Source organism: Patiria miniata, unplaced genomic scaffold (assembly GCF_015706575.1).
Source record: "Patiria miniata isolate m_02_andy unplaced genomic scaffold, ASM1570657v1 HiC_scaffold_6, whole genome shotgun sequence".
In the NCBI taxonomy this organism is placed as follows: Eukaryota; Metazoa; Echinodermata; class Asteroidea; order Valvatida; family Asterinidae; genus Patiria; species Patiria miniata.
Window position 1 is genome coordinate 16,563,638 of NW_024037073.1, and position 27,768 is coordinate 16,591,405.

At 40.9% G+C, this 27,768-nt stretch overlaps 2 protein-coding genes across 3 annotated transcripts; one reads left to right on the forward strand and one right to left on the reverse strand.

The window, feature by feature from the left end:
- The first annotated feature begins 607 nt into the window (after nt 1–607).
- Nucleotides 608–22,137, forward strand: LOC119742724 (WD repeat-containing protein wdr-5.2-like). 2 transcript variants are annotated; one of them, XM_038218889.1, is made up of 11 exons: nt 608–771; nt 6,078–6,504; nt 7,201–7,345; nt 8,783–8,904; nt 9,339–9,512; nt 10,334–10,422; nt 11,353–11,575; nt 12,927–13,049; nt 14,074–14,236; nt 16,804–17,024; nt 21,744–22,137. In XM_038218889.1, exons 1-10 carry the CDS (start codon nt 649–651, stop codon nt 16,997–16,999), a joined length of 1,785 nt encoding a protein of 594 aa, XP_038074817.1. In that variant the 5' UTR covers nt 608–648; the 3' UTR covers nt 17,000–17,024; nt 21,744–22,137. The 2 variants fall into 2 exon arrangements, with proteins under 2 accessions (XP_038074817.1, XP_038074816.1); XM_038218888.1 differs by lacking the exon at nt 21,744–22,137 and having other exon boundaries at nt 16,804–17,506.
- LOC119742725 (COP9 signalosome complex subunit 7b-like) lies at nt 20,056–26,882 on the reverse strand. Its single transcript, XM_038218890.1, has 7 exons — nt 26,590–26,882; nt 25,570–25,645; nt 24,530–24,678; nt 23,554–23,696; nt 22,467–22,572; nt 20,961–21,100; nt 20,056–20,124 (listed from the first exon to the last, which is right to left on the reverse strand). Exons 1-7 carry the CDS (start codon nt 26,806–26,808, stop codon nt 20,085–20,087), a joined length of 873 nt encoding a protein of 290 aa, XP_038074818.1. The 5' UTR covers nt 26,809–26,882; the 3' UTR covers nt 20,056–20,084.
- Between the last annotated feature and the right edge of the window lie 886 nt (nt 26,883–27,768).

Below are 27,768 nucleotides of genomic sequence, written 5' to 3' on the forward strand. Positions count from 1 at the left end.
AGATGTGCAACGACCGTGAGCTTGTATTTCTGTGAAATTTGGATGAAATTGGGGCCCTTACTTGAAGCGCTCTATTTTACAATTGAGTTTTGCGATGGGCTTCAGTACTATTTTACTAGTAAGGCAAAAAAATAGTTCTGCTTCGGTTTCCCTACCTACCCTATTCTGACAGCCCCTACCCTACTTTTTTTATTGGAAAAAATGAAGAAGAAAAACCCATCAATTTTTACCTTTTTACCCTTGACTACACGCCGACGCCTCCATATGATCGTACACACACAAAAATGGCAAAAAAATCACTACCTACCTACCCTATTTTCAAATGCCATGTAATCGGAAGCAGAACTATTGGGAGGGGGGCTAAGCCGGTGATTATCTTCGGATGGAAATTTATCCCCAAAGTCATACTATTAACCCAAAAAAAATTAAAAGAAAATGAAAGATGATGAAATAAGCTTTAATTTCATGTGCGTCTCGAACACCTTGGAGAGTTGTGAGTATTTTTTCTGAATTTCAGAAGTGGGGGGGGGGGGGTGCATTTATCATTGGGTATAATTATGGCAGTCCGACTGGATCCCGAACAAGGCCCTAATTGGAGAAAGGAAACACAAGTGGCTGCCAACAAACAAACGCCAGCTCAAATCAAAGATGGCGTCCTCCACGGACACGCGAACTTTATCTGTTGAAGTCCGTAAATTGCGGAAGAAATTACGCCAAATTGACAACTTGAATCGCCTGGATAGGCCACTTCTCCCAGAAGAAGAAGAGAAGGTGCGTTCGTTTATCTATATTTCTTGCATTTATCCTGCCAACTAACAGTCATTTCATTCATTTTTTTTGTATCGATAATCGCGCTAGCATTGCAATACGCTTTCACATGTTCAGTGCCGCGCCGCGCTATATGTGCATATGCCCGCCGCCGCGCGCTGCGCTTTGCACAATTTGCAGGCAGGCATGGCGCGGCCGCGGCCGGATGTTCTCACGTGCACATAAGCCGTCTCGCGGATACCGCCAATTCTTTGTAATCACACGGTCATGACGGTCATTTTAAATGTTTAGGGGGCATAAACAATGACCATGATGACAATGACATGATTGACAACTTCTAATCACTCATGGCATGCATTAATATTAGTAGTCAGGCTACAAACATGTACATTAACCCATTATACAACAGGGTTCGAACTTAACTTTTTTTTCACTAGCCAGCCCGGCTATGAGTGAAACATACTCTTCACAAGCCTGCGGGCATTTTCACGGAAAGAATGTTGCAATCTGAGTATCTGACGCCACTTTTTTCTTCATCATAATCCTTTATCATCTCAAATAAAGGTCAGACTCAGTCAAAAGTTGAAAAGACATCGAATCTGGGAGTGGGACTGAGAAACATATAGGCTGCACTTTAAGGAAGGAAGGAAGGAAATACATATGTAATACAAAAAAATGTTGCAACCTGACGCCACTTTTTTCTTCATATATCATCTCAATGAACATGATGAAGGTCGTTCATTGCAAAAATAATGATAAGACATGAATCTGGGACTGAGAAACATTTCCAATTCCAATTTTGTTAGGAAATATTTTGGAAATTTTCTTGACTCTCCATAGACTCCATAGACACAATCATGGAAGTAGCGTCAGGTTGCAACATTTTTTCCAGGAAATACATTGTACTTTCTTGAAAATTTCTTGGAAATTCTGAACATTTTCTTGACTCTCCATAGACTTTGAACACAATCGCTGAAGTGGTATCTGGATACTACATTCTTTCCAGTGTCTCATATTAGAACAACAATGTGCATACATTGTGTATCCTGAGACAATGACATTGTCAGTGTTTTAAATAAACAGATCTTATAATTTAACCGTTAATGAAATTAGACACAATTTGATACAGGTTAGCTTTCTGAATTTAATGATTTATTTCTTCCTGTCCTTTCATCTTTGCCGTATCTCAATAATTTTAAACTTTGCCAGCCGGGTTACTTAAGGAATAGTTTGACTACATGTACATGTATGTAACCCACCGCTGTTTTGACTAGCATTTGGCTACTGCTAAAGTCGAACCCTGGGCTAAAGTCATGACAGTTGCTACATAGTATGTATTGTAGACCTGTAAACGTGGCCATGTACATACCCACGTTCCGTTCATAATCTCTGGACTTTTTCAGCGTGTTCGAAATCCCGGTTGGAGACCTGCCACTCACAGTCCCGAAATTTAATAAGCTCTATGTTCTAGTACTTATCACGAAAAGAGTTTCTAAAAACTTCCAGTGGCATAGGATCTGTCATTCCAAAGAAATTCAAGGGAAAAATGGAGCCCAACAAGAAAGTGTACTGTCTGTAGAAATTTTTTAAGTCCAGAGCTACCGGTACTTACGTGTATGAACGGAGCGTGACGATACATGGTCATGTACACGGGTCTATAGTCACAGTTGCATAATGGGACGTATTTTCACTCTTATGCCCCCAAACAAATTACCACAGGATCACCAAGATGGGGGTATCTGTGAAAAAGAAATATGTAGGCTATACAATGTACATGGTTCAAAGAAATATGTGGCGATAGTGTAGTACTTAGGACACCACGGTACATTAAGTGTTTTAGTTTGTTGTTTGTGGTTTCTACATGAACGTGCACCAAATTGTGACATTACATGTAAGTCTCATTTCTGAGTTTTGTTAACTTCCTGAAAAGAACCCTTGCAAATGCAACAAGTTCAACAGAATGCGATGTCTTTCAAATTTGTTAAACCCCCCCCCCCCCCCTTTGGCAAATTATCCCAAGTGCTGCAACAATTACACAACAGGCGAAACAAATTTAAAATGAAATAAATGAAAGTAATGAAAACTAATAATAGTTAAATACTCTTAATTAGCCTGATTTACTATGCAGTTTCAATGCAAACCTGCAGCCCAAATGTACTTTGTATACATATGCCCCACGCAAGCTTGTAGCAGATCCAAGAGTTCTACAATTCTGTATTTCCTTTCTCCTGTCAGTGTGTGTGAGTTTTGTCCAGCCCGTTCCAGCAAGGTGCCAAAACAAAATGGACCTGTTTGGCCTAGTAGCCATTCTGGCCAATAAGGACTCTTGCAAGGAGTGGCTTCGACAAAAGGGCCTCCTTGTCATTCCAGGAAGCGAGCTGAGATGCGCCAAGTGCAGTGGCCATTTCAAGGAGGTGAAGCGCAGCAGACGCTCCGACGACACCAAGCTGCGGTGCTACGGCTGCAAGAGGGAGCGCTCCATTCGCATCAGCAGCTTCTTTTCCAACAGCCACCTGGACCTACGCTTGCTGGTGTGCCTTCTCTTCATGTTCAGCCACCATGCCCCGGTCGGCTTTGTGGAGACCATTCTAAACCAGTCCATCACCAGGAAGGCTGTCATTGACTGGTTTACGTTCTACCGTGACATCTGCTCCCGGTGGCTCTGGTCCCACCCACTCCAACTTGGCGGGCCCGGATGCATCGTAGAAATCAACGAGTCCATCTTCAAGGGTGCGAAGCGTAAGCGCAACGGGGAGCACACCTCACCCAGCCAGCTGGTATTTGGTGCCTGGGACAGGCGGCTAGGCAAGGGCATGCTCTGGAGAGTTCCCGACAAAGAGCAAGACACGCTGCTCCCCATCATCAAGGGGCACATCCTACCCGGTTCTATCATCTACTCCAACAGTTCTCCGGCGTATTCAACCCTCCATGAGGAAGGGTACCACCACGAAGTGGCCAAGGGCGGACGAGGGTTTAGCACTCAGAATGACTCTGGAGTGACCATCCACATCAACAGCATCAGAGGCTGGTGGGCGAACATCAAATGTGACCTTAAGAGGATGAAGGGAGTTAAGGAAGAGAAGCTGCCGCACTATCTGGACGAGCTTATGTACCGCCAGCATCGAGGAAGCAGTGACCTCATGGACTCGATGATTGAAGACATTGCCCACTTTTATCCTGTCGCAACTGAAATTGAGTAGGATTGGCTCAGCGAGTCAACTAGCTCAACTGCCAGTTTGGAGTTTGGGAAACCAGAGCCAGTGGGGGCGAATTGGCCCCACTCACTTTTTTGTCGAACACTACTGACAAATGTAGAAACTGATGCTGCAGGATACACATGCAATGCATCTCTGTATGGTGTAAATTTGGCATGCGCTCTTACAATTCTTACAACTTATTTCTACATAGAACACCACCACAAGACTGGTGCCCCCCACCCACCTCACCTCCCCTTCACCACCCCTCCACCACCTCCCCTTCACCAACCCTCCACCACCACCCTTCTCTCAAACTTTTTTGGTTTAATATTTGAAGACCTTAACATTTCAGGATATTTGGGTTAAATTATCTTTGTGTCGCCTAAACAAAGTTCTGGGAGACACTTACCAGTACAGTCCTAAATTTTGTACGGTCACACAGGTCTACGTACGTACCAGCGCAACCGGTACTTGTGGGGTACTCGAACAAAGGGAAAGGTACCCCACAAAGAGAAATCTTTAGGAAAAAGGGCACCCCACAAGTAAAATGTTTAGAAATAGTGATTAACCCTAACCGAACTCAGCCCATCAAAGTTCAACAGCAGGTTTTGTTTAAAGCTGTTGGGATAGGTACAGTACCCCTAATGTGATGGTCTTTTACACTGGGGTTGGCATACCTCCAGAAACTAAGTTCAACTGTGTGTGCGTACAATTTCCTGTGTGGATGTTGGAATTTGCCAGAATGGGTATGGTTCCTAGTAAATTAGGCTTGGGAGTTGGGGTTAAAGGACAACAATGCTTCTACCCCGGAACTCCCATCCACTGGAATGTCCCTAGACCTGTACAATGTACATGTACATGTATGTCTACAGAATTTGATGGATTTTGATGTCATTTGGATGGAGTTAAATGATTAAAAAATGCACAAAATTTGACATTTTTTAATATTGGGATTAACCGTGAAAAAGGGCGATCTGCTGGTCACTTGTTTTCCAATGTCAACCCTAACTCTCAGAATCCTCCACTCCCACTGCTACTCATCAGAACAAGAAGTTCTGTACATGTTCATGTTTGTGTACATATTTCATGTTTACTCTTTGCAGCCTGCACTAATAAAAGTGTTTCAGTTTCTGTTCATTCAAAGCAAATTTGTTCTCTTTGATCATTTTTCTTGGAGAAAATGGCCTTCATTGTACATTAACCCTAACCTCCTAGGCCCTTTTTGCTGGGATGGACCCTCAATCCTGCAAAATCCTCCAACTTCCTCCGTGTAAAAATTGGATGCAGTCTCAATACTGTACATACAGATGTACACAAGGGTCATTCTGCAAATTGGGGGTCCAATGTTTTTTTGGTGTCCCTGTTACAGTGTACCTCTGATATGCACGTAACATTTTTGTAGTCCAGGATACAGTATGACATGCATGTACATGTAGATGCCTTCTACACGTTCTATCTCCAAGAGTAATTATGTACACACTGTACCTATCAAACAAATTAATATTTTGAAGTCAACTTGAATGATATTTGCATGGCAAAATAAACAAATTACTCAAGTCAGGTGTATCAGGAACACAATTTTTGCAAATGTCCTACTTTTGGTCCCCATATGTATGGACTGAACCATAAACTACACTAGTCATGCTAGTGTCACATAGTGCCAAACTGCACTCACGGACAAAACTTCTGCCTAAGCTATGCTTCTGGGACCATGAATGCACTGAACAAGTCGGCTCCTCAAAAATGGGGTAAGAAATTTGAAATTTGCGCTTACGTGTATGTATGTACATATAATTATTGTTTTAAAGTTACAGAGGTATTAAAACAACAGTCAGTAAAATAAAAGTTATAGAAGTAATTTTTAGTTCTAAAAGTAAATTAATAAATAATTTTAAAAAAAGGTGTCCTAAATCACACTATCGCCATAATATTGATACAGGTCAGTGGGTACAGGTTGGGAAACGGTACGTCTGGTCAATTGATATTGTTTAGTGGTTGGCCTTGTATCACATTTTAACCTGAAATTAGACTCACAGTTTGTTTATTACATGCTTTTTGTGACAAACGTATGATGAAAATATGTACAGTGCCAGCACCCTTTCCAACATGCAGGTTGCAAGAACTGGAAGTATTCGGTCTTTACTCCGCGAAAAACTCAAGGAGTTTGCAAGCCTAGAGCAGTCCGAGCTCAGTTCCTCACAACTCGATAGAACTGGGAGCGAAGAGGGAGGGGACACGACTCAAGAATCTTGGCACCTTGTGGAGAATGGGCAAAGGGAGCAAACTGTAGATGATGAACCTTTGGCAAACTCGGACGAGATGAAACGCCCTTATAACGAGGAGGTCGAAGAGCAACAGATTGTATTCACGCCCGAAGGAGATGCTGGTGGAGAGAAAAGTCAGGCGGGAAACGACGATGCTGCCAAAGATGGGACAACTCCCCCGAAGGTTCCGAGGCGAGAGGAGGAGGAATCCAAGAAAAGGGCAGGACAGGGCGAGGCATCGACATCCAATCCAGAAACAGCTCAGCCTTCAAAAGGTGATTGCTGAATCGATTTATGCATACTTTCGCCTGTTCCAGAGTCACCTGCAACAAAATACTACCTGGACTGACTCGGGTCTATCCAGTAATAATTTGGTTTCAGATATTTATTAATTTTCCAGAAAAAGCTCGGCTTTCAAAATGTGATTGCTGAAAGCTCAGCTTTTTAAAAGGTGATTGCTGAATGGATTTTAACTTTCACCTGCTCCAGACTCACCTGCAACAAAATACTATTTGGACTGACTGGGGTCTAACCAGATATAATGTGGTTTCAGATATTTATTAATTTTCCATTGAAGGAACTCGATACTTTGAGTCTTTTAAACAACAGCATTAGTCAATTTTTCATGCGTAATCACTAAAAACATTTTTTATACATCAATCTTGATTCTTATCTGTTGAAGAACATATGGCTCTGAAACGTGAGTCTGAAATAGGCCATAGTCAGAGGGTGACTGCTCTATGTTCCGACACCCCTATGTTCCGACAACCTAGATTGTGTTACTCCCGGTTAGGGTTAGGGTTAGGGTCAGGAATAGGAATATGTGCAGTCGGAACATAGGGGTGTCGGAACATAGAGGTGTAACCAGTCAGAGATATGGAGTATATATGCGTACTCATTACTACTTTTTATTGCTAAAAGTTGTTCACTTTTTAATTGTTTTCCTCCGTTTTTTTAATTCTTTGGCGCAGGTAAAAGTAAAGGAAAGAAAAAGGCTCCAGAGAGCAATGAGGGGGATTCATGGGCCAGAACCAAGTTCACTGTGCAGGACCTGGAGGGTCACAATGATATCATCTATGCAGTGTCATGCGACGGATCCAGACTACTCACTGGCAGGTAAGAGCATGATGATTGAGACCATTCATGCCATTAGGCCACAAAAAAAAGTCTCCGGTTTCTGGTATGGAGCTTGTCCAAAAAGTGGTACGGCGACGCGGCTTTTTTTTTTTTTTTTTACCCGACTTTTTTGCTTCAAATGTCGGCTGATGACTGCAAATGGTGCCCGACTAAACTTCAACTTCGTGCAAATATATGGGAGTCCTGAGAGGCCACATAAAGCTTATTCTCGATCATAACCCCATCTAAAAACACGTTGAAATTGCACAGCAGCAGAATTCCAGTCAAACCAGTGAGTTTGGCGGTTTTGAGACATCATCTTTCATTAAAAAAAAAACTTTTTCATTTTGCCGACGCGCATGGCTACGGCGACGCGGGCGCATACCAGAAACCGGAGACTTTTTTTTTTGGCCTTAGAAATTACAATGTATGGGAATACAGAGTATAATACACATAGCTCGGAAATACTTGATGATTATACAGGGTGAGTCAAACAAACAAAACCAAAATGTCGGGACTATTGTTTTAGTGAAGTTATGCATGTAGCACTTTCAAAATCTAGGATATAAAAGCCCTTTCTTTTAGTACAAGAATCATTCAAATCACTCATGTACTTTTCAAGTTTCTGAATTTAAACACAACCACCGTTTTAAAGTTCTGTCCATGGATCACAAGAAGGTAAGTGTTCTTTCAGCAAAATGAAACCAAATCACATAGGGATGTGTGTGAATTGTTGTGGTTTTGCTGAAAGAACGCGCACCTTTTTTGGTGATCCGTGGACAGAACTTTAAAAAGTGATTGTGTTTAAAATTCGGTAAATTGAAAAGTACATGATTGATGTGAATGATTCTTGTACTAAAAGAAAGCTTATGAATTGGGCTTTCATATCCTAGATTTTGAAAGGGCTACATGCAGAACTTCACTAAAACAAAGGTCACGACATTTGGGTTTCGCTTTTTTTTACTCACCCTGTACAATGTTTTTGTGTGCGTTTATTTCACTAGACTGACATATCCACATTTTGATGTGAAATACTCATTGCCCAAAGTATACCAGATAAAATAACCACATATAACGGTGGTCTAACAAGCAAGTTATTTCTGACCGGCATGCGTCTCCCGTTCTGTTCGACAGTTAGAATTGATGCCCGTTTGGAATGCTGCTCCCAGAAAAATTGCAATCAAACTACATGTAGGCTGAACCACAATTCCTGATCAAACTTGGGCCTGGCGGAATGATTACATTGCCCTATTGTCAACTAATAGTTTGCTGTGATATCACTCTTATATTTTTATCCTGATTATCATCGCCATTCAAGCAATTTAGCTTCATACCACTTGAATGCAAAAAACTACCTATGACTAGCTCTCCATCAACCTCAGTTGCTTGGAACTCGGTCCACTTCTTTGTGTTCCATTTTGTTTGCTTCATTTGTAGTCGTGACACCATGGTCAAGTACTGGGACTTGGACAAGGGCACAGAGCTGAGAAGCCTTGGCGGCCATTCGGGAACAGTCACCTCGGTCATTTTGCTTTCCACTGAAGAAAGCACACAGTTAGGTGAGCGGATGTACATGTACATATAATCATATTTTAATGCACTATCCACTGTGTATCACTTAACAGATTTTGAACTACCCCGGTAACTAGCAGACCCAAATGGTAAGACTGTTACGACATCTGTATTTGTGAGTAGGAAATTAACCCTCCTATGGAAACATGCATTCTGAGCCATGCTGTTACTTGGGTCAGTATTGCTCAAGTGACCGATTGGTTTGTTAAAAGTATGGGAGGGGAAGTGGAAGGAAATTTTGACCGTTTGTGACCTTTTAAACAGCAGGAGGGCGTAAACAGCAGGAGGGCGTAAATCTGTGTTTTACCCCCATTAAGACAAAATTCATAGTGCAAACCTGTTATTTGAATTTGGACTTGATTGAGCCACCAACGATTGACGATCACAAAATTATAAAAAAGTACGTTCATTTTTTCCTCAGCATCTCAATTTGACGTGCCTGCCAATGACCGCATCGCCGTCACCGGATCTAAGGATTGTCACATCAAGGTCTGGTCCCTGGAAACTGGCCAAGCAGTGCACTCTGTCTACACATACAACCCTGTGGAGTGCCTGGGGTATATATCAGACAGGGCTCTCATCGTGTCAGGCTCAGGTATTGTCATCTCCTTCTGGTGTCAGAACTTTGTGATAGACACTGTACAATGTAGGTTGTGCCATATAATAGCCTCCTGTATGGAATACCAGGATCACAACGGAACAAACTGCAATGTATAGACTAATTCGGCCACAGCCCGTTTCTGAGGTGGCACCAGGCTCGCACAAGTTGCGCTCAGGTAGTATGCATGCAGTCCGGGCTCCTTCGACCAATAGTGGTACCAAAATGCGTGCGCGCCTTGTCTTTAAGAATGGGGGGGGGGGGGGGGGGGGGGGGGAAGGGGGGGGGGGGCTGGATACCATCATACTAAATGGGGATGCCGTTCAAGGCTGATGAGACTGGGCATTATAAGACAATTGGTCACGCTATGGTGGTTATTTGTTGCGGCCTATACATGTATGTTGATAAACACATGATTTTGCCAACAGGACAATATAAATTTTGGCAACACTCTGCAGGCAAAATGAATGCACATTGTTTGCTGCTGTTTGAACTCTACACCATACACACGCTATCCACAAACCCTAGCATGTTTGTTTATGGTGTACATCAAGGATTTTATATTGTTCCTCTTCCCTTATCCTTTGTTTATACTCTACCTTTTTTGCAACAGCTCTCATTGGTGTTGTACACGTTTTCTAACCGAGGAGTCCTCGATTCAGTTCCTAACCTCGATTCATTGATGATGTTGCACGTGTGTGTCCTCGATTTACACCATAAACAAAGGCAAACGGTTATGTGCAAGGGTGTGATGTGTCCTGCACACTGGAATTCAAGATCAATTAAAAGATCAATCTTTTAAAAATTTGTATCCGTAGATGGCGGCAAAGTGGAACTGTGGGACATGAAGACCGGGAGTAGCGTGTTCTCAACCCTTGGACATGACGATGCTGTCACATGTATTCAAGTCAGTCACATTCTGTACTTCACAGACATTGATATATTTTCTCCTTGAATCTTCTCTCTCATTCCTGTATCTCCATCCCTGCCCCTGATTTCTCTACCACAATCATTTCGGGAAAAAATATTGCAACCTGACGCCACTTCCACGATTGTGTACAAAGTCTATATGGAGAGTAAAAAAAAAAGAAAGGATTTCCTAACAAAATTGGAAATGTTTGTCAGTCCCAGATTCATGTATTATCATTTTTGCAATGAACATGATGAACGACCTTCATTGAGATGATATATGAAGAAAAATTGGTGTCAGGTTGCAACATTTTGTCCATTATTTCTTCAATACTAAAACCCACTACGGCTACGTCAAAATTCAGAAAATAAAAACCTCGTTGATCAAATATTGAGATTATAAGATGGAATTTTGCGTCGGGGTGATATAAATCAAATTAGGTTTTGCCCTTCACCGACGTTTAAACACTGTATACTCAGTGTGTTACCTCCCGAGTGAAAGTTGGAAAAAATCACTCGGGTGATTTTTTCCAACTTTCACTCGGGAGGTAACACACTGAGTATACAGTGTTTAAACGTCGGTGAAGGGCAAAACCTAATTTGAAATATTGAGATGTCAATTTTTTTAAGTGGGCTTAGCCCTTTACTGATGTAATTTAAAAGGCACTGTATACATTAACATACCAGGGCAGACGGCACTTTTGTAAAGGTTTGGCTGAATGTTTTGACGATATTTTGCTTAACGTTTTGCATATTAACTTATTGGCAACCGTTCTGCATTGTATTACATTGTATATTTTCCCTGTTAAATCCATAAACACATCCAGTGCAAGGGCAGTTTTAGGCCATAAAGGGACCGAAAACTAGGGCGGTTTGTGCGGTACATGGAATAATGGCTTAACTCTGACTCCCCTTTGTTTGCACGCAGGTCAGCGGCACCAGCGTCTACACAGCATCCAGTGACGGCATCATCAAACTCTGGCAGTTACGTGACAACTCCCTCCACCCGACCTTTGTCTCGGAGAACATCTCAAGCACCTCATCCAGTCACCTGCTGGCCAGACGCCACGTCCGGTCCCTGGCCGTCCACGGAGAGACTATCTACTACGGGGACGACGGGTTGAATGTCAAGGCACTGGATTGGAAGAAAGGTAACTGAGTAGACTTGATGTGCTATAATGTGCTATAATGTACCCATTACCAGGGTTTGACCTTATTTTTTTTTCACTAGCCACCCGGGCTACTGAAACAGACTCTTAACTATCCCGCTGGCATTTTCACTGGCCCGCATGTTTTTCTTTTATAGAGCGTCTCATGAACAACAATGTGTAAAAAGTTTTTCCTGGGGCAATCTTGTCAGTGTTTTTAATAAACACATATAAAAATTTAACCCTAAACATTTAGTAAAATTAAACACAAAGTGATACAAGTTCGCTATCTGAATTTAATGATTTATTTCTTCCTGTCCTTTAATCTTTGCCGTAGCCCAGTAATTTTTGACTCGCAAGCGGGGCTACTTAAGGAATAGTTTGTAACTTGCCTGCCACTGTTTTGACTAGCATTTGGCTATCGGGCTACCACTAAAGTCGAACCCTGCCCATTACACAACCACGTACCTGGGTAACAGGTACCCATTACTCGGGTACCTGTTACTTGACCGAAAATACTAGGTACTTATACTTGGTTCCATTTTTTGGTTTAATAATAACAGCGGATCCAGAGGGGGGCTGCCCCCCTATTTTTCATTTTTTTTTTTTTTTAGGATGTACGTTTCCTTTTTTTTTTCTGCTGTCAACTGATCTTAATCACTTCAAAGATATTTATGTTTGGTTTTCGCCTCCATTTTTGGTGCCTTCCCCCCCCCTCCCCCCTCTTCGTGTTAATGCTGGATCCAACACTGAATAATAATAATAATAATTTATTCTTAATATAGCGTTTTACATTAACATCTTAAAACTCTTTACAAGACTTCAAAACTACATAAAAAGTAAATCAGTTAATTAAACAAACCTTCGCAGATAAAAACACAACCTTTCTGAAAGGGACACAACTCTATTATTGATAAACGTCGCTGATAAAAACTGTAAAATAAAAGACTTTTGCACCGATGGATCTACACAAAAAATGTACCTAAAGTGTTTTTACACCATCTGACACTAATTAAACAATAATAATAAAACATATTTTACATACGAGACTTTTGTCGCGCGACAATGCTGTGCGTTTTTCTAAATACGCACACATCAATGAGTGTGTTTACATTAATACGCGACTAAGTCGTGTGTCTTATCACTCATTCATTTGTGCATTTATGCAAAAAACGTGCGACAGTGTCGTGCTCCAGTGTCCCGCTCCCATGTGGTGCTCCCGTGTTGCATATGTGTAAATTGGCTTTAACAACCCGACATCAAAGCCCATTCCCCACAATGAAACCCGTGATCCCAAGCAAAAACTGAAAAGTTTCATGTATAGTTTCCATCCTTTTTGTTGTACTTGTCGTAGCCTTAGTCCATAAGCTCAAGAACCACCTAGGAGACTTTGGCAGCACCGATGCCATGTGTAGCACCAAGGATCTACTGATCTGTGCAGGGTATGATCTGGATAACGGCTGTGGCTTCCTGAATTGTAAGAGAATCCTCCTTTGATTATATACTGACTGTGCTCTTCAACAAATTCAGTTTTTTCTTCTGATTAATTTTTATGCTTTACTTTGACCGAAGTTTTTTTTTTTCTATTTTGGAGGTCTGTACTGCAGCCCGTCGTAAAAGCCTTTTGTTTTGGGTAGCTTTTTCTCTTGTAATGCATTATCAGATATCTTGAGCTATTGCAAGGCTGTAAATAATTGAATATTTGCAAAGAAATTATTCCTAAATTTAACACTACCCCCATAGGCCCTCTGGCTAGGATGCAACCTCAATTGCCACAAAGAAAAAAATGGATTCAACCGCAATCCTCCAAAATCGTCTGTTATTTCTTCAGTTTGCTGGCGAGGGCGACCACCGCCTCAATCCTCCAAAATCCTCAGCCAATTACTGCTTTGGTTTGAAGCAGTGCGGATGAAATCCGAGAAAAACACAGGGCTGATTTATGCATGGCTGAACATAACCAATGCAGGATATGGCCTACTGGCTTGACGTAATGCATCCTCCACAAAAAAAACTATACATCTTTGCAATTCATCCTCAATCCTCTAAAATCATCCAAAACTGGCAGGAGGATTTTGGAGGATTGAGGAGGGTTAGGGGTAGGTATTATATACCACCTTTGCAAACATCAACAAACAAAACTACCAAATTATTATGAAATACCTTACTTGACTGTGAGACTTGAACAATAGTCCCAAGCATCCTGTGAAATCATGGCACCTGGTGTGCCTTCATTTTCAAGAAAAGTGGAAATGTTGTCACAGTATCAATTTCCAACGATGCTCAGCCAACCAACTTTGGAAAAAAAAAGACTTTTTTCAAATACTGCCCCTAATTTTCTGAATTTAGTTAGTCCACATTTTGTTTGCAATCTGTTACACATCCGTGAATGGATGCAAGCCAGCTAGTCTGGTTCCCTGACCTGACAAGTTTTCTTTTCGAGCTTCTTGCAACCGTATTATCTCACCATTCAAAACTTACTTTGCCCTTTTTGTTAAATCAAGTTTGGAGTCTTCCTGAGGAGGTGTACCTTGCTACGCTCAATGATCAAGACATCAGCCGCATTGTCACCATGGACCACACGCAGACAAAAGAGGGCGCCCTGCGCGTCGTCACCGGAGGCCAGGAGCTGAGAGTGTGGGATAGGATCCCCAAAAAGCGATACAGGTGCGGGTTCCCTTCGCGATGTATTTGATGATTTTTTTTATAAAAAGCTTCATCCTCTCCGAGTGATCCTTCATTTTAAAACCATGTGTAATAATTGTCATGCTTATATAGTGCTTTTCATTGTATCAACAATCTCAAAGCACTTATTATTCAGCTGTTCATCAGGCCATGAGACCACACGGCAGCCGATATCAGCATACATTGGGTCCTCTACCCCACAGGTACCCATTTGTACTCCTGGGTGGAGAGAGGCAATTGTAGTTAAGTGTCTTGCCCAAGGACACAAGCACCATGTCCAAGTAGAATCAGCTGCAATCAAAGTACCTACTTTCATGACAGAAACCATGCTCAAAGTGAAGTCAGGAGTGGTACCAGATAAGTAACCCTGTGAATTTCTTCTACCTGAAATTGTATCTTTTTGAAAGAAAACTAACATTGAATAATAATAATAATAATAAAAACCATTCTTATATAGCGCATATCACCGTGAGGTCCCTATGCGCTCTCATGAAATCAACAATTATACAAATTGAACAGATATGTTTTGACCCGGGTTTTGAATTGTTTCGATGTTTCGGCCTGTTTGACAATATCTGGTAAGTTGTTCCATAGCTGAACTGCAGCTCATTGGAAGGAGCGTGAACCATAGGACTTAGTTTTAATGACTGGGGGTGACAACAGAGATTTATGGGTAGAACGCAGATTTCTAGCTGGTTGGTACTCCTGAACTAAACTTTGAAGATAAACAGGGGCTATACCATGGATACATTGATATGTGAGAACCAAACCTTAAAATCTATTCTTGCCCGTATCGGCAACCAGTGCAAATCATGGAGAATAAGTGGGTTTTTTTTTTAAAAGAGTGCCTACGGTATGCGTTTTGTTTGTAGAGTTAGCAGTGGAATCTAGTTACAGGACCCAAAAACTGTGCACATGTTTTCTCTGTTTTCTAAAAAGTTATGGTATCCACTGAGCTGAAACTTCAGCAGGTCAATAGTTGTCATGCACCATTGCAGGGTTCCCAGCCACTCTGGAAATCAGGGAAAACCTTGAAAACTAATATCCATTTTTCTGGTCAAGGAAAACTCAGGGCATATGGGAAAAACACCAAAAATCAGGGAAAAGTTGGGGAATTGGACACATATTTGTTGTGGAATTTGGGAAATTTCTCAGGCATGCCGTGAATCCTCTTTTACCAGAACAACAGGGTTTACCGGTTATATTCGGGTGTTTTATCAAGATTGTACCAGGATTTCTGCTCTCTCTTATCTCAAGATTCAGACATGCAACTTTTCCTCGGATCTGCTGATTTCCTCGTTTTTTTACTTCTCATGAATGCCATTACAAATTGAAAAACACTGTACAAAGTCTTGTGTGGTTTGGAGTTTCCTCGTTTTTCCTAAATTCCCAGTTGCATGTCTGAAGATTAAATCTCCTTAGGGCAGTTTATCACCAGATGAATGCCTACCACCAACAGGGAACAATTAGTATTGCTTGATTGAACGACTTGTTTGGCAAACCTGAATCATTCTTCAGTGGCCTAAATGCACCTGGACTTTTCATAAATTTAATATCCAACGTAATTTTCGTTTTCGTTCAGTAATGAAACCACGTTTTCTTTTTTGGATCATTCCAAATTGATGCACAAACAACGGAAATCCTGAATTTGTCAGACTGTAGTGTGGTCGCTGTGGCGAACGATTTACGGTCACGCATGCGTGAAGCAGAATGCAAATGTATGAATGCCTACCCAAAGAGGGTGGACTGGCTTCCTGTGTTGTAACTAATCGCCTTAAGAGATTAAAGGGAATATACATCATTTGCTTTTGCTGTAATTTTCAGAAATGGATGGAATTGGGGGGTTGGAAATACATTATATAGCAAATATAGTTACACTGACTTTTTTGAGGTATTGGGTTCGAAAATGCTATAAAAACCAAGAAAAACAATCATTTTCCTGTAGTCTGGTTCCCTGACTCCATATAAGAAGAAACAGAGCAGTTTACATACATTGGGGAATTGTAAGGTCAGGGAACCAGTCTAGCTGGCTCGTACCCGTTCATAGGTTTGTAATCGATTGCAAACAAGTGCGATGGTCAATTGGGGCCAGTATTTGAAAAAAAGCCAGTTTTTTCCAACGCTCATCGGCCGATCAGCATTGGAAATTGATACAAAAATACCACTTTTTTTGAAAATGACAGTATACCAGGTGCCATGATTTTACAGGATGCTTTACACTGTCATTCACTAACAGTCCAACAAGGTATTTCAAAATGATTTGGTAGTTTTATTTTTTGATGTTTGCAAATGTTGTATTTTCCCTTAACCAGATAATGTTGCACTGTGCTCAATTAAAGATAAACATCAAAAATCCTGGTATAAAAAGGGCTCAGGCTTTTAAAAAGGAAAATCACCTCATGGAAAGATCAAGGAAAACTCAGAGAAGTTTTTTTTCATAAATTGCTGGGAACCCTATCTTCAGATTTTTGTGCACTTTTGTTGCTTCAAAGGAAAACAGTGCACCAAAAAAAATAATCTACGTACCTTTTAAAAATCTCTCTCCCCAGTCCCCAAGATGCAGTTCCGACGGAATTCAACTTCTCATTCTCAGTCAAGGCTCAAGATTCCGACGCCGACTCGGACACGACCGACATGAGCGACAGCGAGGGGGGCGGAGCTGACGAGAGGGGAGGGCGGAGATGGTCGCAGGGAAGCGGAGGTTCCACTAAAGCGTCTTGGTCGTCATGGTGCACGCTGGTCTAGTCACACCAACGCCATCATTTTTGAGGTACTAATTAGGGGGCGAGGCAAGAGAAGACCTTTGGGAATTTCCTTGTCGGGTGTGACCCTTTATTGCTATCTATGCTGTAATGAACTGCTTGGGTTTTTTTAATTTAAAGGTATTCTGAAGTTGTCAAGAATTATGAATTGATCTGGTTAAGTTTGGATTGCAGTTTTTATGTGGGAAAAATGGGTGCATGATTTCACATTACTGGCCAATTCTTTGAATGAGGGGAAAGGTTCATTGTCTAGATGTTCCCTAGGGCAAATTTATTTTTTGATATTTCGCACTTTGTTTTTCTTTATTTTGTTTTAATTGCAAGGCGTTCTGGCAAGATGAGACACAACTGGGCAGAGGTCGAAATGAGCGGGGTTTACAGGTTTTAGGAAAGAGAATGAAGTTCCCCCTGCAACACTGTTGACAAGTTATGCTGTTTAAAGTTTGCACTTATTGACATGTCAAAAAGTAAAATACGGAGAAAAAGGCCTTTAAAGATATAGTCCATCATTTGTAATTTGTGCATTTTGTTCGTTTGAAGCAACAAAAGTGTTCAAAATCTAATGAAGGATACTGAGCAACTAACCTGATGAAGTTTCAGCTCAGCTTCAGCTGTATATTCCGAGAAAAACAGCATTGTAGGATCTCAATTTCAAATCAAAAGTTGCTAAATCATGTTTTGAATTGTTTTAAATTGCAGCTATACGCGATGTCGCGCACTGATCCGACGAATTATAGCAACCGCGCGCGCCTGTGCGTCGTGCCAATGCTTGCGCGCGCTGCGCCGAATAACAAAACAAACTACTAATTTAAATTTTCCTACGGTGCGTCTTAAGACGCACCGTTGGAAAGGCCTTCTTTCGTTGATTACTTCAACATGATACAGTGTAGCTTGCCAGAACGATTAATTTCTCAGGGAGTTTAGTCCACTTACTATCTTTCAACCAAGTATGTTTTTCAACAATAATACGCCAGTTACTTTTTCGGATGGCTGCAAATGATGGACTATAGCTTTAAAGTTTCCAGTTTTGTAGTCGTGCAAATGAAAGATGCCAATTGGTCTTCCTTAAATACACTTTTATTCCTTGATTTTGTACACTATTTATTGAAAATATGTGTGGAAAAAGGTAAAATATCAATGAATCTGAAAATCGAAAAAAATCACCCCCATTCGGTTTTTTGCATTTTTCTTCACTATGGCCTGTGCCCATTTCCGTCTCCTTTTGTCAGAACGCCTCACAAATGTTTCAGACCTGGCCAACTTGTAAAACATTTCAAGTTCATCTTTTTTCAGCAATAAACATAGATTTGCAGGATTCTTTGTGCGCAATCAATTTTAATGACTCCAACACAGAATATAGCCAAATTAGAACTTTTCGTTTACAAACTTTTATTTTACAAAGGTGCCGCATAGGCACAACAGAAATTAAATAATAATAATACAATAGTAATAAAATTAATGAATTTATCTGAATAAGCAAGTTTAGGTGACAACAGAGGACTCCTTTTTATTATGCCTTTTTTCCATGTAAATTGCAGACATTTTTCAATAATGTATTTTGTAGTAAAGCCTTGATTTGCTTGCCACAAGTTAAATTAGGATTAAAAAAAGTAGATACCGTTTTTTTTAACTTTTTAGTTTGGACTATGTGATCGATCAGGCGGTCTGCCACATAGTCTTAAGGAAATCTTCTGTTTGTAGTTTGCAAGCTGAGAGAAAACATCTTTTTAATGTATTTTTGGCTAGCTAGCCAGGGGCTATTTTTTCTAATAAGAACTTCCTCCTGAGACAGCGATAAAAGATGGAATTGAGAATCTTCCAATAAATTGTAACAAAAAAAAACTGAAACAAAATTTAATTGTCAACAAATAAGTGTTGTTGCAATTAACTGTATTTGTCTGTATGAAACTATGCACGCTTTTTAGTCATCGTATCATAAGCAGTTTCACTAATTATAAAACCTTGGAGACGTATGGAAAACCATTGGTAATGCATCCTCATGCACCAATGAATGCGAAATGAATATAAATTCACAAAGCAATTCGCTGCAAAACTTGTTGAAATGGGTGCAACTTTTTGCCAGTTAGCAGTTTGAACACCTGCTGGGACGTCACCAATTTCTTTTGTCGTTCATGCTCACATCTGTACCGAGTATGAACCGGTGTCAAATTTGAACTTCCTATAGACTCTCACACATGTGAACCCGACCAAAAGTTACCCATCCACTTCGCAATTTGTGAACACAGGTTACCAGACACATCCTGCACATTGCAATCAACCTCGTGCCCCGTGGGTACGATCTTGCAGCGCCATGTTGTTTCCCATCATGCCTTGCGCGATCGTAACCCCTGGAATTGTGTAATTTAAATGTGCCAAAATATGGCACATTATAATTAGGCTGCAGTTTGTCCATTTTACAACGCCATCTTTAAAATCTTGAAAGTTGTGATTTTGAAGAATCAATCCTTTCCACAACGTTTGGACGTTGTGTTAATTAGCAAATATTTGTATTAAATGTACGTACCCCTTTCGTGCCTTTACAACCACAGATACAGGGGTTTTGTTAGCGAAAAACGCGGCTGACATAATCTATATCGTACAGGCATTGCGACTTTTGAATCATAATTTTTTTTTCGTACGTGACGTTACGTGCAAAGCACGCGAGCGCATTATGGGCGCGCCCGGCGTGCAATCTTCGAAATGCCCGCGCAGTACGCTGTGAATAGCCATTCAGCGTCATTTACGTCATCATCACAGCCAGGGGTTAGTGTAAGGAACGAGCACGCACCCCTGGAGTCGAGGCTGTATTGCAATGACAGTGAGCTTTAACAAAGTTGTGAACACAAAACATGTGACATGATTGGAACGCAGCAAACGGCCGTGTCCAAATTACTGGGCAACGGCTTAAAATTACACACGTCTCTATGGTAGCGGCTGCAGCCCTTCCCATAGACTCATGTGTAATTTCAAGCCTTGGCCTAGTAATTCAGACACTGCATGCTGACACCACTGTACAACTTAACAGCAACGGACTTTGAATTTTTTACAGGACTAAAGTAAATACAGTCTCAGTTTGACTTCGTCCAGAGCTTTCCACTTCCCCTTAACCTGTAGAGAAAGAAAAACAAAGCATGGTGTCGGTGTTAGAAAGAACTATTTAGGGACTCCTTGCAAGAAAAATAGATCGATGCTGTGTTTTGGCCTCTCTCAACTTGATGTCAAGTTTTTAGCCAATAACTATCGTTCGTAAATACCTGAAAAAGTATATTTCTTCCTGTTTAATAGTCGAGAGCCAGTCACGTGGGTGGTTTTAAACCACTGTTTAAACACTGCTGAGGAGTGTTTCAAACCGGCTAGTAATTAAGGTAGCCCCTGAATCAGGACAAAAATTTCTGAATGTAAAAATGTATTCATCAAAGTTTGAAGGTTTTGAAGTAAAAAAAAAAAAAAATATAAATGTTGATATAGCAATTAATTTTACATCGTTTGTTACTTAAATTCATCTAAAAAGAACAAACGTGACTTAATAGAGTAAAATGTCGCAGTAAAATTGTGTCCACTCGCTCGCAATCCGGTGTGTAGCTGTAGCTCCATGCATGTACATGTACCTGTACACGCAATGCAGCCATGGCAGCTAGCTACTGCTAGCGCTACACGTACACAGAAATGACTGCACATAGAAATGATGATACATAATCATGACCTCACACACAAGTGGCCGGTCCTGTTGCCGCCAAAACACAACCGCGACAACCACAGCTTAGTGAGTTAGTATTAGAGTAAACCTCCGCACATGTTAGGTTTCAAGAAAATCAACCGTCCCCGTACTTCAGCGTAATGTGGTGACCATGATGACAATTGAACAAAGCAACTTGAATTTAAGCAAGCATAAAAGGAGGACATGATGTCCATGTCCTTGTGTTTTGTTTTTCTTCCAAACTCACCCTTTAATTTTGGATGACTTCTTGACCGGCTTCGTCGCTTGTACCTCCATTTCCCGTGTGTCGGCTGCCATGTGTTGCTCTTCCACGTCTTGCGAGGTTGACGACGATGAGGCCTTGATGGCCTTCTTGATACTTGCAACCTGTCAAAGGTCAAAGGTCATACAGGTTAAAGGTTAGCATGAGGCATGTTCATTCTTCATGCAAGCCTGAATATGAAGCAAAAACACGATTAGGCCTTGCCCACGGTCCACATTCGCAACAATGTGCACCTCTTAACATTCGCTCGTACCCCCCGCCCTGCAAACAGGGCGCTGGTAAGGTCTGATGAGTTTCACAGAATCTTGTGAAGGAAGTACAGATTGACCTTCGCATGCAGCTAGCGGGCGCTACGCATGATGGGCACCGGAAGCTAGTTTGTGTGACGCGTTCACGTCACAGGTCACGCAAATCTATCCAATGAGAGCTCAAATGACGTCAGCCCTTACCAGCGTCCTGTTTGCAGGGCGGGGGGTACGAGCGAACTCTAACACTGCATGTTCCAGACGTGCATGTCCTAAACAAATGCACGTAGAACGTGAATCACACTTTAATTAGTCAAAACATCATGGGTGGTGCTTTACGGATCGGTCCAAAGATAATCGCAGTATGCAGCGGAATTTTTGCCAAAGTGGACATGTGGTTAGCCAAGCAATTACTTGCTGTGATGAAACGATTTTCACTTTGTGTTCACTTCGTGCCTTATCTGTGATGTTTTACCCTCTTATTTTATAACTGTATTTTCAGGTTTTCTTTCTAGAGAAGTGAACATGAGAAAAAGTGCTGATGTTGCCACAACCACCAGGTGCCATTTTGCCTCACGCATGTTGGTATACATAGATTATTACAAATGGTGTGCAGGGAACCAGGAAAGTGTCCTTCACACAATCTCCTTGTAGCTTTAACAAAGCGCCCTCTTTCGTTTAAGCATGGAGTCCATACTGTGAGAATGCAGCCTCACTGAGATTCAAAACACTAACCAATGCATGCAAGATTCCGGACCAACTTCATGACGCTGCCAAGAACAGATTTATGCTAAGCGCAAACAATATTTGTTCAGCAAATATGGGTTACCAACCAATATACCATACAATGTGTATTGTCAATGACTGGTTCTCCACTTGTTTTTGCTCAGCAGATAAATGTATCAAGCAGTATTTCATGCTTGGCATCTCTGTGAATTGGGCTTCGGTCGGAAAGAATATTGCAACCTGACGCCAATTTTTTTATTTCATATTATCATCTCGATAACAGTCAGTCATTGCAAAAATGTTGAAAAGACATGAATCTGGGACTGAGAAACATTTCAAATTTTGTTAGGAAAATAACGAAATATTTTCTTGACTCTCCATATACTTTGTACACAACCTCTGAAGTGGTGTCTGGATACTACATTCTTTCCCTTCGGTCTGTCGTATTTGAATTCACTTTTTGTGTTTACACAGGAATAAACCGGCTCCAAGACTTCACCTCTTGTTCAATCTGTTGTTTTGTCTTGACGCAGTGTTCCCTGTGCTTGTTGGCTCGTAGGATCTGATCCTCGATGTTGCCCAGTACTGCTTCGCAACCGTCGCACCTGCAATATATCACATTGCACTTGATATTGGTTTTGCAATTTATAACAAAACTTGTGTGTCTTTCAAATGCCAATTATCATAAGATGCACAATATCAATCTCAATGTTATCTCCTATAACGTGTAAGAATAGGAAGTTGTTCTAGCTTTTTAATATTTGGGGGGGGGGGGGGGTTGGCTTCAACTCAAAAACAAACAAAAATAGGTGCAGCCTGGAACTGATAATTATCCATGTACATTGATAGGCCCAAAAAAAAAGTCTCCGGTTTCTGGTATGCGCGCGCGTCGCCGTAGCCATGCGCGTCGGCAAAATGAAAAAGTTTTTTTTTCAATGAAAGATGATGTCTCAAAACCGCCAAACTCACTGGTTTGACTGGAATCCTGCTGCTGCACAATTTTAACGTGTTTTTAGATTGGATTATGGTCGAGAATAAGCTTTATGTGGCCTCTCTGGACTCCCATATATTTGCACTAAGTTTAGTCGGGCACCATTTGCAGTCATCAGCAGACATTTGAAGCAAAAAATTCAGGTAAAAAAAAAAAGGCCGCGTCACCGCACCACTTTTTGGGCAAGCTCCATACCAGAAACCGGAGACTTTTTTTGTTGGCCTGAGCTATGTACCATGTACATTATCCATGTACATCATGTACATTTTTAGCTGTTTAGTTAATGTTTAGTTAAGGAATAATTTCTTCACAAATTTCGAATTATTTGCAGCCCGAAAATACCCAAGTTCTCGCAGGGTAGAATGGTTCCAATCCTCTATTAAATTGTGGACAGCAACTGCCTGATATTTTTGATATACTTGCTGCTATTTTTTGTACCAAAGCATCCCAAATTTTAGCCTTTTTTCGGAAGGTTGCAGACACCAAAATATAAAAAAATAAAATTGATAAAATGAAACACTCATAGGTCACAATTCGTGGGAGAACAAAACTGACCTTTAAAAAAAAAAATATCTTGAATACAGCTAACACCCACCATTCCTGTAAGACATTGACTATGTCCGCCACCACCTCAGGCTTAGTGTCCCTGCCGATGGCGTAGTCTATCTCCAATTCTTGGTTCTTCTGATCCAGCTTGCCGCGTATCACGTCAGCATAGATGGTCTCTATGATTAAGTCCTAAATAGAAGTTGAAAAGTAGTAAACACTCCGATCAAGGTTTTAAATTTAATTCAAGAAGTACATGTAAATGTTAACAGCCTGGGCAGACAGAAATCTACATACAGTGTAAACTGAAATATCAATCTTAAAGGGAATGTACAGCATTTGCTTTTGCTTCAAATTTCATAAATAAATGGATTTGGAGGATTAGGATGTTATAGCAAATATTGTTAAACTGACTGTTTCACGTTTTGGGCTTGTAGATGCTGGAAAAACCAGGAAACCCAATCATGTTCTTGTAGTCTGGTTCCCTGACCCCACTTTATTATGAAAAGGAGAATCTATAGACTTTGGGGAATTGTGAGGTCAGAGAATCAGCCTAGCAGGCTTGTACCCCTTCACAGGTGTGTAATCAATTGCAAAGAGTTTTGCAGCAAAGAGTTGCAAGCAGTTTTTGAAAAAAGCCAGTTTTCTCCAACGCTGGTCGGCCGAACAGCGTTGGAAACATACCATTTTTCTTGAAAATGTCAGCACACCAGGAGCCACGATTTTACAGGATGCTTAAGACTGTCATTCCTAACAATCCAGTAAGGTATTTTGTGACCAATCTGATCATTTCGTTTTGTGATGTTTGCAAATGTTGTATTTTCCCTTTAAAAACAATTACCTACTACAAAGTCCCCAAGTAAGGTACTTGGTTGCCAGACATTTTTTTTTTTTTTGGCCATGACATTTTTTTCTTAATTTTTTTAACTGTACTGGCAAAACCAAACACTGTACAGTAAACAAAATGACAGATTCTTTGCATTTGATTTGCGACAAATGGAAACAATAGTGACATTATTCCACACCTCAAGTTCTCGCAGGTTCTTCATGTCTAGCTCTTGAGCAAACACAGGGTAGGGGATGTGCTTGGATTTGGCAGCTAACGTCACCACCGTTAGATGTCTCAACTTGGTGAGAGCGACGGGGGACAGATCTGGAAACTGGTTGGTATTCTCTGTAGGGTGGACAATGACAGAGAGTTAAGGATATACTGTCCGTGTGTTTTTCCACTCAAAACAATAGGTTTTGCTTGTAAAATGCTCTTTTTCTACAAATACAACGGTTGCTCAATATTGAATGAGATTTCCCAAGCATTCAAATTGGAATTATTTGCAGCCCAAACAAATTTAAGTTCTCGCTGGATACACTAGTAGACTAGGCAGACCGGTTCCCGCCACCTGTTGGCTGGTTTTTTAATGTTTTTTTTTATGGTTTTTTTTCTTTTAAAAAAAGGTATTGATGGGTCAAAGTTAAAAAAAAATAATCATGTGAAGAGATGAACACTATACATTTAAGCAGAATTACAATTTAAGGCCAAAAAAAAATAAGTCTCCGGTTTCTGGTATGGAGCTTGTCCAAAAAGTGGTGGGGGCGACGCGGCTTTTTTTTTTTTTTTACCTGACTTTTTTGCTTCAAATGTCGGCTGATGATTGCAAATGGTGCCCGACTAAACTTAGTGCAAATATATGGGAGTCCAGAGAGGCCACATAAAGCTTATTCTCGATCATAACCCCATCTAAAAACCACGTAAAATTGTGCAGAAGCAGGATTCCAGTCAAACCAGTGAGTTTGGCGGTTTTGAGACATCATCTTTCATTGAAAAAAAAACTTTTTCATTTTGCCGACGCGCATGGCTACGGCGACGCGCGCGCATACCAGAAACCGGAGACTTTTTTTTTTGGCCTAAGGGAAAGTTAAGAACTTATTTGATCTTGAAATAAAACATGAATGATTGGTTATTTTGTCACCACTCTGACCTTGACTGATGAAGTGTGGGAATTCAGGGATTTTTCTTTGTTAGGTTTTGCCCAGGGGGGCGTTTGCTATTAAAAGTGTGAAAACTTACCGTTGTATTCTTGATATGTTCCATAGGCAAAGAGGTTCAATGCAGCAAGGTAAGATGCATTTGGGCCGTTGGCCAGCTGAAAATAAAGAATATAAAAGAATCTTAATATAACACATGTTGTTAGCTTGAATAAAATGAAAAGTAGGGCCAGCTCATGCATTTCATTGCTACTACAGTCGAGTCTTGTTAATACAAACTCGTTCGGACCTAGCCAAATTGTTTGCTACATGTGTATCAGAATTTTGTATTAAGAGGAACATCAGTCCCATTCATTGTGCACATAAATGCACAGTCGGGACTAAGGCTTTATGTTTGTTATAACCAGAATTTTGTATTAACAGAGTTTGTACTAAACGAAGGTCGACTGTACTTTGTTTTTTGTCATACGCACACGTACCCACAATGGTACATGTAATTTAAATAGCCTAAAATTACATTGAAACTTTTCTAAACGATGGGCCATTCAGTAGTCTTAGTGGCATGAATTGTGGAGACTAATGCATGGCATGAAACGGCTAAGAATAACTCTATTCCCCCTGGATGGGATGCCAGTCCATTGCAGGTTACTCCCCAGCTAATACCAGTACCAATGTATACACTGTACCGGGTGGACAGAGTGAAGTGGCTTGCCCAAGGACACAAAACCCTGTGACCATGAGTCACACACCCTAAACACTTGGCCACACTCGGGTAAATTTTCAAACAAGGGTAAAAAATCAAATTAGGTTTTGCCCTTCACCGACATTTAAACACTGTATACTCAGCGTATTACCTCCTGAGTTACGATTTGAACCAGCCAACCGATCCCGTTGGCTCGGTGGTCGAGTGGTAAGACATCTGCACTAGAAAGCAGGAGGTCGTGGGTTCGAGTCCCACCCGAGTGATTTTTTCCAACTTTCACTCTGGAGGTATTGAGTATGCAGTGTTTTAACGTCGATGAAGGGCAAAACCTAATTTGATTTATATCACCCCGACGCAAAATTCCATCTTGTAAGGGTTACAAAGAAAGCGAGTCTTTACCTCCTGGACGTTGGGCATTTCCAGCAGCTCCCCAAACACATACACCCCAGGGGCCTCCAAGACCTGCTTGATGAGCGCCACCACGGCCGCCCCCTTGGTGGACTTGGCCAATAGGAGGAACTGCTCCAGGGGCTGGTGGGTGGAGCCTGCCTGAAGGGGCGTGGCTTGAGCGTTGAGCTGGTCCATGATTGGCTGCTTGGGCGGTAGATGAGTTTTCATTGACAGATACGCTGTAAGATCAGATGCTTCTTGTTGATTTTCAGATGAACAGTGAATTTTCAGCACTTGCAAAATATCACTGTGGAAAGAAAATGACACAATATCACTCTGAAAATGGGAAAAAAGCCAACAACATTCTCAGGTTTTGTTTATTGAGTGTCTAAGGCATAACTCCTTTTTTATGATTCTTTACTGGGAATTAATTGCAACCTTTGACACAAATATTTCATAAGATCCTGGGGGGGGGGAGGCAGGCCTAGTAACTATAATATGGAGCTAGGCCTTACCTGAAAATTTATCTCAAGTTTATGACTTCAGTATACATGTACATGTAAATGTTGTGATAATGTCAATGAACATTGTTTTTCTTGTTAAACTGAATTTTAAAATGTGTCATAAACTGCCTGGATGCAAATTAACTTTGATTGTGAATGCGAGTCATATATAAGAGTCGGGGGAAAAAAATTGCAATTTGACACCACTTTTTCTTCAGATGATATATCATCTCAATGAAGGCCATTGCAAAAATGATGAAAAGACTTGAATCTTGGACTGAGAAACAATTCCAATTTTGTTAGAAAATACTTAGAACATTTTCCTGAAGACTTTGTACAGTCCTGGAAGTGGCGTCAGGTTGCAACATTTTTTCCTAGACATGCTAGATCATACATGTCCTAGGCCTATATCAATCATTTTCATTAATTTCAATAAAGCCGAATCAAGGTTTTGCTCGCCCATAGGCGGCTAGCTTTCAGCATCCTGCGGATTTGTTTATCCAAAATTTAGTCCAAGTCAATTCACTGCTCACACGAAAGTTAAAACTTCGATTTATCATGTTTATTGGCAATTCTTTGAACATGTTGAAATGAATTATTTTTGATAAATCAATTGTCATTCTGCAATTCCAACAGTCAACAATGTCAGCAAGATACATATGCACAAATAAATACATGTCGGCTA